A 13504-nucleotide genomic window follows, 5' to 3' on the forward strand; every position below is an offset into this window, starting at 1 on the left:
TATGGTGCAAGGAAGCCTGAGGCTTATGCTGCACCAGTCAAAAAAAAAAAAAAAAAAAAAATCCCGAGTTACCCTCTGAGAGAGAGAGAGAGAGAGAGAGAGAGAGAGAGAGAGAGAGAGAGAGAGAGAGAGAGAGAGAGAGAGAGAGAGAGAGTCAGAAATAATAGAAGGGAATCACCAAGAAAGAGAAGAATGATGATATCCAGCACAGGACCCTGGGTGTGCCAAGCCCACCAGATGTGAGCCCCTGTAATTCTCAGTCTTGTTAATACCACTTCCTCTCATCTGTTCCATCAGAAGCCAGAGAGAACCACAGCTTTGGTTCTGGTTTTATCTGGTAAAGTTTATTGTGGTTACTTTTCCAGATCTATAATTTTGCTCTCAGCATGACCACATATCATAATCTATTATATCAATTACCATTTACTGCCTACTTCTCAAAGTATGAGAAGGTCATTCTGATACTTGGACTCAAAAGTAGAATGTTACATCTGCTTTCATGGTGCTAACAACTATTTATGTGAAATAACTACTTATGTTAAAGAACTGATAAGGTATCAGGGTCCTCCGAAATAAAGGATGTTTGACATGCCTACATGCTGGATGTTGTTGAGGGATGTACACAGTTTAGCCTATGAGTCCTCTGCATGTTTATGCATAAGCTACTGTATCCATATAGACATGCTTATAAACATTTTTTTTAAAAGCATGATTTATGACTACTCTTGTATTATTATAAGCTCTAAGAATTATACCTAATGAAAATGGTACTGTTTTACTTTCTGTGTGAAGGTAACTGTTTTTCTTAATGCAATCTCTACCAGAAAAGGCAATGACCCTTATATTAGGAAATAATCATATGCAAGATAACCATAAATTTTTGTTCAGTTTGTAAATAACACTTAAGAAACATTAAATGTGTGCATGTGAGAGAGAGACCAGACACAACACTAACCTTTAACAAATCATCTACATCCGGCCTCTGCTGGGGATCTTTTTTAAGGCACATTGAAATGAAATCATTAAATTCTTTAGACCTAATATAAAATATATATATATATATAAATATTTTAAATATGATAAATATCAATAACAGTTTTCATACATATTTTCTATACTAAATGAAATACCACAATCGCTGCCAATAATTCACTTCTCATCAATAAATGGCAACGTGATCACAATCCTAAGTGGGGTGGGGTGGGGGAAGACGCCAAAATAAATACATTCGCCATTTACTATCCTGGTAACATGACATTTTATAAGAAATGTTTTTAGTAGTAATGCATGCCAAAAAGTTTAAAACCATTTTATCTGTTCAAATGGACAATTTTTGAACCAATTGTAACTTATTTATTCTTGCATGCCAGAGAGGATAAAAATATTCTTTATCTGGTTTATACTAAGGAACTGAGCTGTATGAAGATGTGACAATGCGGGAACCAATAACATGCAGTGCAGATAATAATGTAATAAAACACTTAGTGTGTTCCAAAATTGTGGTGAAAGCAGGGCCAGATCTCCCATTAGGCACCATAGGTGCAGTGCCTAGGGCCTATGAGGGAAGGGGAGAAAAAAAAAAAACAGTTTTCGAGAACCATTCCTATGCGTGATATTCGCAATCGACTCTAGGAGCTTCAATTCAATATGCATACACTATCTAGTGACTGTTCTCGAAACTAGAAGAATCTAAGTCGGGCCTGGCCAACCTCACATTATTTTTTGCAGCCTGCCAGATGATTTTTATGCTACTGACTACATCAGTTGGAAATTGTTCACCTGCACCAAGCACAATAAATAACAAGAAATATAATACTAGACCAGCTGTACTTCCCTGAATCCCCACCACTCCTTCCCTTCTTTGAACCGGAAACTCTGCAGATGGAAGTAATTCGTTTACAGTGCAACAATGAATTAAAACACATTCACGTCATAACATCAAAAATTAATTTTTACAACACGTATGTGACAGCAGAAAAGTATCCCAAACTAAGATTTCTTTTGCATAAAAAATTGTGAGCACCTTCAAATCCACATAAGTTTGTGAAACTTTCTTTTCAAAAATGAAATTTATTAAAAATAAATCACAAGCTTCAACAACAGATGAAAATCTGGAAAATCTGGTCTACAAAATGTGCAACTACCAACATTGAAGTACATTTTAAAAAACTGAGTGATCGCAAAGAAAAGCAAATATCTCATTGATGTAGATATATAATAAAAATGAATGAATAAAATAAATTTTTATGGCATTTGATTTTTTATTTTTAAAAGGTTGTTTTATTTTACGTACAGCCCGTGGAAAATTTTAGTTCGTCGAGGTGGCCCATAGAAAATTGTAGTTCGTCAGAGTGGCCTGCAGAACGATTTGGGTTGGCCAGGTCTGATCTAAGTGATGGTCACTCTGTTAATTGTGGTGGTTTATCATTTATTATAGCTGAAACTTCGGTCATTAATTGATGTGATTCGCAGTCAAAGTGTTAAAATAGAAGAAACACCCCCCCCCCCCTTTAGCGCATTTCGGAATAAAAATGCCAAGGGTCTACAAACACCAAAATCCAGTCCTGGATCAAAGGAAAGGTAGAGGACTTCAATTTCAAGAGGGAGGACTACAGTAGGATGAGGTATTTCTTAGACTAGACGTTCCCAAACTTTTTTTTTTTTTTTTGCATATTATCAAATACAAGAAAGAATTTCTTTGCGGTACCAATCAGTACTACTCAGCTAAAAATAAATGCTTTGGTAAGATAAAGCAGTTTTCAAAAGACAAAAAAAAAAAAAAAAACCCATATTCACAAAAGAGTACTAAAAAATTATTTTTCTCACATTTTCAAATTTTAAAGTTAACTACAGTAAAAACAAATTAATTAAGGAGATGGTTGTGCTTGCATATTTGGATAACATTTTAATATTTGGCTCTATGCTGGCCAATTTATTAAGAAAATGTCCAGTTCAAGATTCAATTTTGTTCAATATTTGATTTTAATATAGAAAAATCAGTTTAATTTAATCAGCTATACAGAATGGAATAAATAAATTTTCTGTTTATATCCTGCAACAGTCACATAGGGTCACTGGAGTTTATAAGATGAAGAAACAAAAACATTACTATATCTGATGGTCCCACTGGCCCGAACCATAGTCAATTCAAATATGTATGCACTGACCAATCAGCTGCATCATATCAGGAATAGAATATTCAATTCATCTTCTTATTTAACCAAAACAAAATGAACTTACATTTGGAAGCTATTTCTTTTACCGTTGCTGCCAGGTCAACCTATTTCCAAGTACTGGTTGTGTCTGGAGAGAAGCTGATGCATTTCAGAGACATTCAAAAAGTTTGCATTCTAATCGACTTCTAGTGAATATGATTATGAAGTATATTTTCAGCAGGTAGTACTTCTTGTATGTCACCGTATCAAATCTCAGTTTAATAGATCAATTTTTTTTTCTTCTGCAGGTGATTTTGTGAGCTAAAGAGTAGAAAACTTGCAAAATAGAGGAAAAATGAACTATGGGTGATGATAAAATACCTGTCTTTGACAGAAATGTCTCCACAGGAGGTTCATGCTGATATGGTGCAAACGTTAGGGGATAAGGCTCTTGCATATTAGCATTAGGTGAGGCATATATTGCAAGAAAGCAAGCTCTAGTTCAGCCTTAAATTTATTTAAGCTATCAACTTCCACAACAACAAATTGAAGTCTGTCCAAATGCAAACTTCCGCACATCTATTCTACAACTGTCTTTACTCAATTTGAATCTACGCCCCTCAGGGTCTTAATCTGAACTAGAAGTATCCTGTCAGCACTGCACCTGCTGTTGTTCTTTTTGGTTTTTAGGAGCATTAGCAACTAAGGCCATATTGCTCCGGGGATATGCGGTGGTCATTCCCTGACCTTTCCGCATCCTCCGTATTTGGTGGTCACGGGCTTGAACCCCGGTCTAATCAAGAAGCGTGTGCTACGCACTGCTGCTCTTGCCCATCTGGCTACGGAGGCGCCACTGCACCTGTTCAAACTATTCAAGGTCTTATACACTTCAACCAGATCACCTCACAGGTGCCTAGTCTCCAAATGGTACAACTTGCAGACCTTAAGCCTTTCTTCATAAGTGCACCCCTTTGTTCCTTTCACCTTCTCTGTACTCGTTCTAGCAACTCTACATCCTTTCTAAAATTAGGCCTCAAGACCTGTCGCAGTACTCAAGGTGTGACCTGACCATTGCCTTATACAAAGTGATAATCACCTCCATGTCTCTGTTAGCAAAATTCCTATGCATCATTGACAAAACTCCATGACCTACTAGCAGGTCATGGAGTTTATAATTATTATAATTAAGCAGGTCTATAATTATTTGTGTTACCCTTTCATCCCTTTTGTGATTGGGGATACATTTGCACATCTCCACTCCATGGGACTCCCCTGACTCTGACACTCCCATAATTATGGCTAAGGGTTTGCTTACTTCCCTTGCTGCCTCCAATATAACTGGATAGATTCCATCTGCCCCAGGTGCTTTTTTTTTTTTATGTTTAACTTCAACAATTTCTCCTCCACTTTGCTCTCAGTTATTACAAAATCACTTAGCTCCCTGTTAGAGTTTGATAAACTTCTGGCATTTGCCTACTTGAATAACTGCTCATGTGTGAATGTAAATTCAAAATACTCATTCAGTTTATCAGCTACTTGAGCAGGATCATCAACAGTCGAACCATCTACATCTCTACAGTATTCCTCACGTGGAAATTTAAATGCAAAATACTCATTCAGTTTGTCAGCTATCTGAGCAAGGTCATCAACAGTCGAACAACAAACATCAAGTGGACCAATCTGATTCATTCCCTTCCTTCTAGGGGTTACATAAGTAAAGAAGTCTTTGTTGTTTTTCTTTGCATCCTTTGACAAAGATTTCTCATAACCTGCCTTTGCCTGCCTAACCTCTTTTGTGAATTGATTACAGACTAGTTTATATCTGCAGTAGGCTTCTGTGTCGCCTGATAATATTTATGCATTTTTCTTCTCTGCCATAAGCCTCAAAATTCATCTGACATCCATTTAGGCCTGAACCTTGAGCAGTATTTTTTAGTTTGTATGAAATGCCTAGTAGCCTCCACAATTAAGTCCCTGAAGGCTTCCCATTTAGAATTCACCATTGATAACATCATCAGTTTTTATTAAAACTGATTAAAACTGAAAATTTCATTGTGGCAGAGAATCTTGCGCTAGTCAGACCATTCTGGATTACCCCTACCTCCACCACTGGGGAAAACATCAACCATGCATAATCTAGTGATGCTGTTGTTGTTGTTTAGTTTTTAGGAGCATTAGCAACTAAGGCCATATTGCCCCGGGGATATGTGGTGGTCATTCCCTGACCTTTCCGCATCTGCTGTATTTGGTGGTCACGGGCTAGATCCCAGGTCTAAATAAGAAGCGTGTGCTATGCACTGCTGCTCCTGCCCACCTGGCTACGGAGGCACCCCTAGTGATGCAAGACAGACAAATGACTGTTAGATGTAGAGCTGAATCTGTAGGCATTTCAGATTAATCAGCAGTATTGATTCAATCCTGACAAAATCTTTGAAGATGTAAATGTCAGTGCTCGATTCGTCCCAAGAATGTTGAGGGATGAACAAAAGGAATGTGCATCACACAATGTTACTATTAGCCATAAGGTGCAAGGAAGCCTGAGGCTTATGCTGCGCCAGCAAAAAAAAAAAATCCCGTGTTACCCTGAGAGAGAGAGAGAGAGAGAGAGAGTGTGTGTGTGTGTGTGTGTGTGTGTGTGTGTGTGTGTGTGTGTGTGTGTGTGTGTGTGTGTGTGTGTGTGTGTGTGTGTGTGTGTGTGTCAGAAGTAGAAGGAAATCATCAAGAAAGCAAGAAAGAGAAGAATGATGATGTCCAGCTCAGGACCCTGGGATTGCCAAGCCCATACTCACCAGATGTGAGCCCCTGGGTTACGTGAGGATCCACAAAATTTCTGCTCCTGGATTGTTACAATGGAAGAAACAGAGGCTCAGCACTTTGACCCAGAGACTAAAAAACAAAGTCTAATGTGGATGCATTCATGTTCTCCACCTCCCAAGAAGTACTGTGTTGCTCTGTCAGCTGGCAAGTTGTCATTTTTGGTGCAAGGGATACTTAGGCCATATTGCACCTAGCAACGATATGAATGGTACACATGTATCATGACTGCTATGACATTGGTCAAAACTGATCATGTAATTTTATCTGTTTAATAAAGTGGAAAAACTACAGAAGATTAGCATTGTTACCTATGATATGGAAAAGCATCAGGCATTCTTTAAGGATTGGTAGAAAACTGAATGAAACTTGCTGGGCAGTGGTGTACAAAGTACATTCAACAAGAATATGCTTCTCTGTAAGTGGAGAGTCGCATTGTATGCATTGTGGAGGATCATTACCTGGGAGGAAATACAGGTGAGTAAGTTGACTGTGGCCAATTCATGCTGTGGCTAAGATTACTTCCTCCCTTCTGTTTACATGGAAACTGGAGGTCCATAACTGCAGTTCAGGTTTAATTTGAAGAAGTTTATTATGTTTGAGCTTGCCAGTAAATTGTCAGTTGTTCCCTACATATTCTTTATATATTTAAGATTTCAAAATATAAAAGCAATGAAGCCCAATCCTTCCTACTTTTAATAATATTGTTTAAATATAAGATAACTTCTCATACCTTTTTGTAGGAAATTTCTTCACCCGACACTCACATCAAATTTATCCAGTTAATACATAGTATAAAAGATCTAAGTTAATGATGCAATATTATCCATACTAAAAGATAGTTAATTTATAAAGGTTTCATAAAATTAATCTTGCATTCAATTAATTTAATGAAACCCGTATAAATTAACTATCTTTTAGTATGTATAATATCGCATCATTAACAGATCTTTTATACTATGTATTAACCAGATAAATTTGATGCGAGCTTTGGGTGAAGAAATTTCCTATAAAAAGGTATGAGAAGTTATCTTATATTTAAACAATCTTCATATATTACATTTGTAGTGAAGATATGGAACATAATAATGCGAAAATTATGTGTTGGATGGATGTTCAGCAGCACAGTCCACCATTAATTTCCTGGTATCCCAGCATGGCCTGGGATGCAGCAAAAGATGACTACTCTCTGAAGTTCCTGGATATGCATCGGTATGGATTTTATAGACTTTATTATATGAGAAGAGATATTCTGTAAGGCTATAAGTGCACTCTGGCAGTCCATATCTTTTTTGGGTGGACAGATGGAGAATATCTTCTAATGCAAGCCTGATGACTCAGCATCTAGCTATACAGCTACTTTTCTTTTTTTTTTTTTTTTATGTAAACCCCAAACGAGAGGTATTAGAACCTATAACACTTAGTACCATGCTTGGGTTGAAGGTTGAGAAGACGAAAGAAGATATTTGTTGACATTGGACTTGAACTTCTGTAGACTGTAATTTTCAGGAAATACGTATGAAGGAAGGTTCTTCCAGGAAACGGCAGTTGAATGAATAAATGAGGAAGATGAAAAGTTGGTTCTGTGAGTTTGAAGTTAGACAGTAAATGGATGTTGGCTGAGGGCTGCACGTGTTCGGACTGTTTTGAAAGAGAGAGAGCAGCAATTATACAAGCCAATTCAGAAGAACAGTGCTCATGGAAGTATCTGTAGAAGAGGCATGCAGCAGAATCAGTACGTCTATGAGTCAGCGAGTGGAGAGACTCTGTTAGAGATGAATCATTAATTACCGAACTGCCCTCTTCTGAATGGAATCAAGAAGCCTGAGAGAGGTTTTGTGGGCACCACCCCAGATGTAGGAACAATATTCCACGGTAGGGCAGATTTGCGATTTATACAGAGTGAACAGCTGTTTGGAAGAAAAGTAACGCTGAGAGCAAAAGAAAAAACCAAGTTTTTAGATGCAGAAGAAGCAATATTTATAATATGCTTGTGCCAAGAGAGATTAGAAGTCAGGGTAATCCCCAAAAGAAATATATAATTTTGCTTAGAAATCGGAGTGTCACCAAAGATAAGCATAGCAGCAGAAGAATCCTTTTTGCGAGATATGACAAGACTGAGTTTTAGAAAGGTTGAAATCAACTAAGTTGTCTTTGACCATCTGGAGAATTACCTGAAGATCGGCATTTAAGGAATTGGTAGCAGATTTTCAAGAAGTTGAAGCTGATTGAGCAGGGCAAGGTTTCTCAAAATGGAAAGTGGAACGCAATGTGCTATCATTGGCAAAACTATAGATAGGATTTCCAGTCAATGGAAGAAGGTCATTAATATACAAGAGGAAAAGAGTAGGGGAAAGAACTGAGCCTTGGGGGACACAGCCATTAGTGGAAAAGTTAGAAGACTGAGAGCCATCTACCATCACCCTCAGTGAGCGATCAGAGAGAAAACTGGATAATCAATTACAAAAAAACAGTTGGCAAACCATAAGACAGAAGCTTGTTTAGAAGACCTTTATGCCAAACACGATCGAAAGCCTTTGAGATGTCAAGAGCAACTACTTGTGTTTCACCGAACCTTTCCATTGAATTAGTCCATAAATGGGTAACATAAGCCAGAATATCACCAGTGGATCGACACTGACAGAATCCATACTAGTGATCATTGATCAGAAGGAAGGTTTCTAGGTAGTTGAAGAGTTGGCGGTTAATTGATTTCTCCATAACTGTAGAAAGAGTAGAAGTAATTGCAATGGGACGATAATTGGATGGGAGAGATTTGTCATCCGTTTTAGGAAGTGGCTGGATATGAGAAAATTTCCAAGCAGAAGGAAAAAAACACCTTTGGAATAAGAAAGTGAAAAAAGGCAGCAAAGATTAGGAGTAAGTTCAGGGGCACAGGTTTTGAGAACAAGTGGACAATACCATCGGGACCTGAAACTTTCTTAGTATCAAGATTCGTCAAAATCCTTCTGGCATCCTTTTGACGGAAGACCACAGGAGACACTGAATGGTTTTTTTTTTTTTTGATTTGGTAGTTGTTGGCGCATCGGCTTCTGTGGCCATATCGCACCTCCCAAGGTTTTTGCAGTACTTTGATCCAAGCCCGAGGCGGGAATCGAACCCGCGACCTTTGGGTTGCCGGGCAGGTACTTTACCCACTCGGCTAGCCCGGTCGGCGCACTGAATGGAGCATGTTGGGAATGGTGGGAGGTGTTTTACCAAGATCATTAATACATGAGTTGGAAGAAAAATGGGATGCTAGCAGGTCAGCTTTATCCTCAGCTGAAGTGACAACAGAACCATCTGGTTTGGACAGAGATTGGCAAAAGTTGCAGCCAACAGCTTTGGCAAGAGACCAGAATGTTCAGCTACCATTAAGGCAAGAAGCAAGTTTTCTACTTTTAGCCTGTTTGAACTCTAGTTTAGACTGATTAATAACTGCTTTACAATTGTTGCGAGCTTTGGTATAGGCAGAAAATGAAACTGAAGAATTAGAAACAAGCCAATTACGATATGCAACGTTCTTCTCTTGAACAGCCTTAGCACATTTATTGGAAAACCAAGGTTTCGATAAGGGACTAGATTTTAAAGTAGAGTGTGGGAGAGAGGATTCCATTCCTGCAAGAATAATTTCACTGACACGATCTGAGCAAGTGTTGACATCAAAAGTTTTGAAACAGTAATCCGACCAAGGAAAAGAAATCTTGCAGGTCATCCCATTTTGCATTCTTGTAATGACAAACAATACGAGGTTAGGAATAGCCATGAGATAAAGGCTCCATTGGAGAAGAGATAGTCACCAAGTTGTGATCTGAAGTGCCTAAAGGACCTCTCACTTCGACCTTGTACTTAGAAGGGTTGTTTGTGAGAAACAGATCAAGCGTGTTGGCTGTATGATTAGGATTGTCCGGTATTCTTGTAGGTAAATGAACAATCTGTGCAAGGTCATTAGTAATTGCAAAAGCCTCAGCATCTCGACCAGCTGGGTTGGTGTGAATAGAAAACGGAAGCCAGCTGGAGTTGTGAACATTAAAATCACCAATGAAAATTACCTCACTGTTAGGTAAGTTGAACTGGAGAAAGTCAAGTTTGAAAGAGAGGAAGTCAAAGAGCTCCAAGTGATTAGTGGAGTTAGGAGAATGGTAGACAACAGATGAATTTGACACAATGAGGTAGAGAGATTTTAGATTTTAAGCCAGAGAAGATCGAAGAGAGGAGATTCCAAATTGCCAAGTCTCTGACAGGGAATATCAGAACTTTGTGAAGCTGTATATTCCAAGTTTGTGATAATGCCTGCAATCGGATAGCAGTAGGCTGAGCTATCCCAGATTTATTTCTATAGTACATTGCGAACTATAGAGATCTATAGAGATAACGATGTATAGATCATTAAGTATCAGCTTAATGGGGTGGATAAGTAGACTTTGAATTTTAGTTACATAGTTAAGAAGTAACATCTGTCTCCTGGAGCTTAGTGGAAGTTCATGAACTTCAATATAAAGACTTTGAACTAGCGGCGTTCTATAAGCACATCCTCAGAGCAGAATGCTGAATAGGGGCAAGCCGTGCTAGCGCGCTCTCACTAACAGAATCATACACTGGGATGCCATAATCAAGGCAAGATCTGATTAGGACACTATACAAATGAAGTAAGGTGTAACAATCTGCACCATACAATGTAGAAGAAAACTCTGAGTATGTTAATTTTTTTTTCTGGCAAATAGATAGTCTGTAGATGTTTAACTATTCCAAGAAGTTCAATTTACTATTAAAAATCAGACCAAGAGGACAAATGCCGCTCAGAACTGAGAGGGGATGATTTGCCAAGTGTAGCTCTGGATCTGGATGCAATTTCCATTTGTTACACAGAATGAGTATCAACAAGACAGTCGAAGCTGAATATTATTAACTGAGATTTGCAGCTGCCACTCAATGAAGTTCATGTTCTGTGAATTGCAAGAAAGTCAGATAACTGGCATAGAGGTATGAATTCACAGTGTTGGGAATATTTTTGGTCATGTGATTTATTCTTATTGCAAATAAGGTGGCACTGAGAACAGATCCCTGTGGGACTCCTTGTATATGTTTGGGAGAGGACTTGTTCGTATCAAACTTGAAAAAACCCAGGCAGAAAGAAGTTCTGTATGAAATATGGTAAGTGACCCCTTGGGTCAAGGGAATGGAGATCTATCAGGATAATGGCATGTGGCATGTGGTGTCACATGCCATTTCTCTAAGCCAAGGCATACAATGACAAAGTGCTCATTTCAAATGGATGCATTTCTGACATTTGTTCAGCTTTCAACATGAGATCCAGGGCCGATTAATTTTTTTCTGAAACCAAATTGATTATCAGAAATTAGACTGAGTCAAGATACCATGTCAGTCAACAGAGGATCATTTTTTCCAGGGCTTACTGACAAGAGAAATGGGTCTACAGTTTTGAAGAAAAGAATGGTCTTTAACTGGTTTGGGAAATGCCAGTATTAGCATTAGCATTAGTAGAGGCATATGATGCAAGAAAGCAAGCTTATTCAGCATCAGCTAAAAAAAAAACACACACCACTCCCATTTCACCCCTCCGTTCGTTCGAAATACCTGTCCAGTTGAGCCTTAAATTTGTTTAGGCTATCAACTTCAACAACAAGTGATGGAAGTCGGTTCCACCAACCAAACACCCGCTGGCCAAAGGCAAATTTCCGCACATCTATCCGACATCCGTCCTTCCTCAATTTGAATTTATGCCCTCTGAGGTGATTATTCTGAGTAAGATGAAGAATCCCATTGGCATTGAGCATACTCAAACCATTCAAAGCCTTATACACCTCTATCAGATCACCTCGCCGGTGCCTAGTCTCCAGACTGTAATTTGCAAAACTTAAGCCTTTCTTCGTAAGAGCAACCCTTTGTTCCATTCACTAATCTTGTTGCCCTTCTCTGTACCCGTTCCAGCAGCTCTACATCCTTCTTGAAATGAGGCCTCCAGACCTGTATACAGTACTCAAGATGTGGCCTAACCATTGCCTTATACAAGGGAATAATCACCTCCTTATCCCTGCTAGAAAAATTCCTGTATATCATTGACAAGACACCATGAGCTACTCTTGCAGCTCGTCTGCACTGCTCAGAGAACTTCATATCTGCCTGCACAATTACCCCCAGGTCCTTTTCATTCTCCATCACTGTCAGTGTAGTACCGCAGAGTTGATACGTTGCTCTGGGGTTACTGTTTCCCATATGTAGTACTTTACATTTGTCAATGTTAAACTTCATTTGCCACCTCTCAGCCCATCTGTTCAACTGTTCCAGATCCTGTTGCAGCAGCATAGCATCAGTGGTGTCCTTAACAACCCTGCCAACCTTTGTATCATCTGCAAACTTGGACATTAAACTTGATATCCCATCATCAATATCATTCATAAACACCGAAAACAACAACGGACCCAACACTGAACCCTGAGGAACTCCACTAATAACATTAGTCCACGTTGAGCAGTGTCCATTGATTACCACTCTCTGTCTTCTGCCACTCAACCATCCCCTTATCCATAGCAGCAATTTGCCTCCAATGCCACACTGCTCCAATTTGTGCAGCAGTCTTCATGTGCAACAGTATCAAAAGCCTTTCTAACATCCAAATATATAATATCAAAGTTATTCCCTGTATCCAGTTCTTTTGTGACTACATCATAGTATCCAATCAAATTGGTCAGGCAAGACCTGCCCTTAACAAAACCATGCTGCGTCTGAGCTATAACTGAATTCTTGTCTAGATGATCCTGCAGTGCTTCTTTAACCAGTGCCTCCATTAATTTACCTGGAACAGAAGTTAAACTAACAGGTCTATAATTACTTGTGTCAGCCTTTGATCCTCCTTTGTGAATTGGGGTTACATTTGCACATCTCCAGTCTATGGGTACCTCCCCTGAGTCCAAAGAAGCTCTCATAATTATGGCTAGGGGTTTGCTTACCTCCTTTGCTGCCTCCTTTAATATAACTGGATAGATCCCATCCACCCCAGGTGCCTTTTTTATGTTTATCCTCAACAATCTCTCCTCCACTTTCCTCTCAGTTATTACAAAATCGTTCAGCTTACTGCCAATGTTTACTTTACCTACATCATTCTCCTTCCTGAATAACTCCTCATGCATGAATGTAGATGCAAAATACTCGTTTAGATTGTTAGCCACCTGAGCAGGATCCTCAACTGTTGAACCATCAATATCCAGTGGACCAATCTGATTCATCCCTTTCCTTCTTGAGTTTAAATAGGTAAAGAACTCTTTTCTGTTTTTCTTTGCATCCTTTGCCAAGGATTTTTCGTAGTCTGCCTTTGCCTGCCTAATCTCCTTTGTGACTTGGTTACAGACCAACTTATATCTATCATAGGCTTCCATGTCACCCATTAATTTGTATGTATCCCATGCATTTTTCTTCTCTGCCACATGTCTCATTAATTCATCTGACAACCATTTAGGCCTAAACCTTGAACAATATTTCTTAGTTGGTATGTAAAGCCTGGTAGCCTCCAAGAT

General features: G+C 38.8%; 1 protein-coding gene across 1 annotated transcript in view; it reads right to left on the reverse strand.

Annotated features, from left to right (window-relative positions):
* Nucleotides 1-13504, reverse strand: part of LOC150078339 (serine/threonine-protein kinase 10-like) — a 387198-nt gene that overhangs the window by 254391 nt on the left and 119303 nt on the right. The window contains exon 6 of the mRNA XM_090385108.1: nt 956-1037. Coding sequence (XP_090241234.1) covers nt 956-1037 — 82 coding nt within the window. The remainder of the gene's footprint in view (nt 1-955; nt 1038-13504) is intronic.

This window comes from Mastigoproctus giganteus, chromosome 11, assembly GCF_048544385.1.
Source record: "Mastigoproctus giganteus isolate SK-2022 chromosome 11, ASM4854438v1, whole genome shotgun sequence".
NCBI lineage: Eukaryota > Metazoa > Arthropoda > Arachnida > Uropygi > Thelyphonidae > Mastigoproctus > Mastigoproctus giganteus.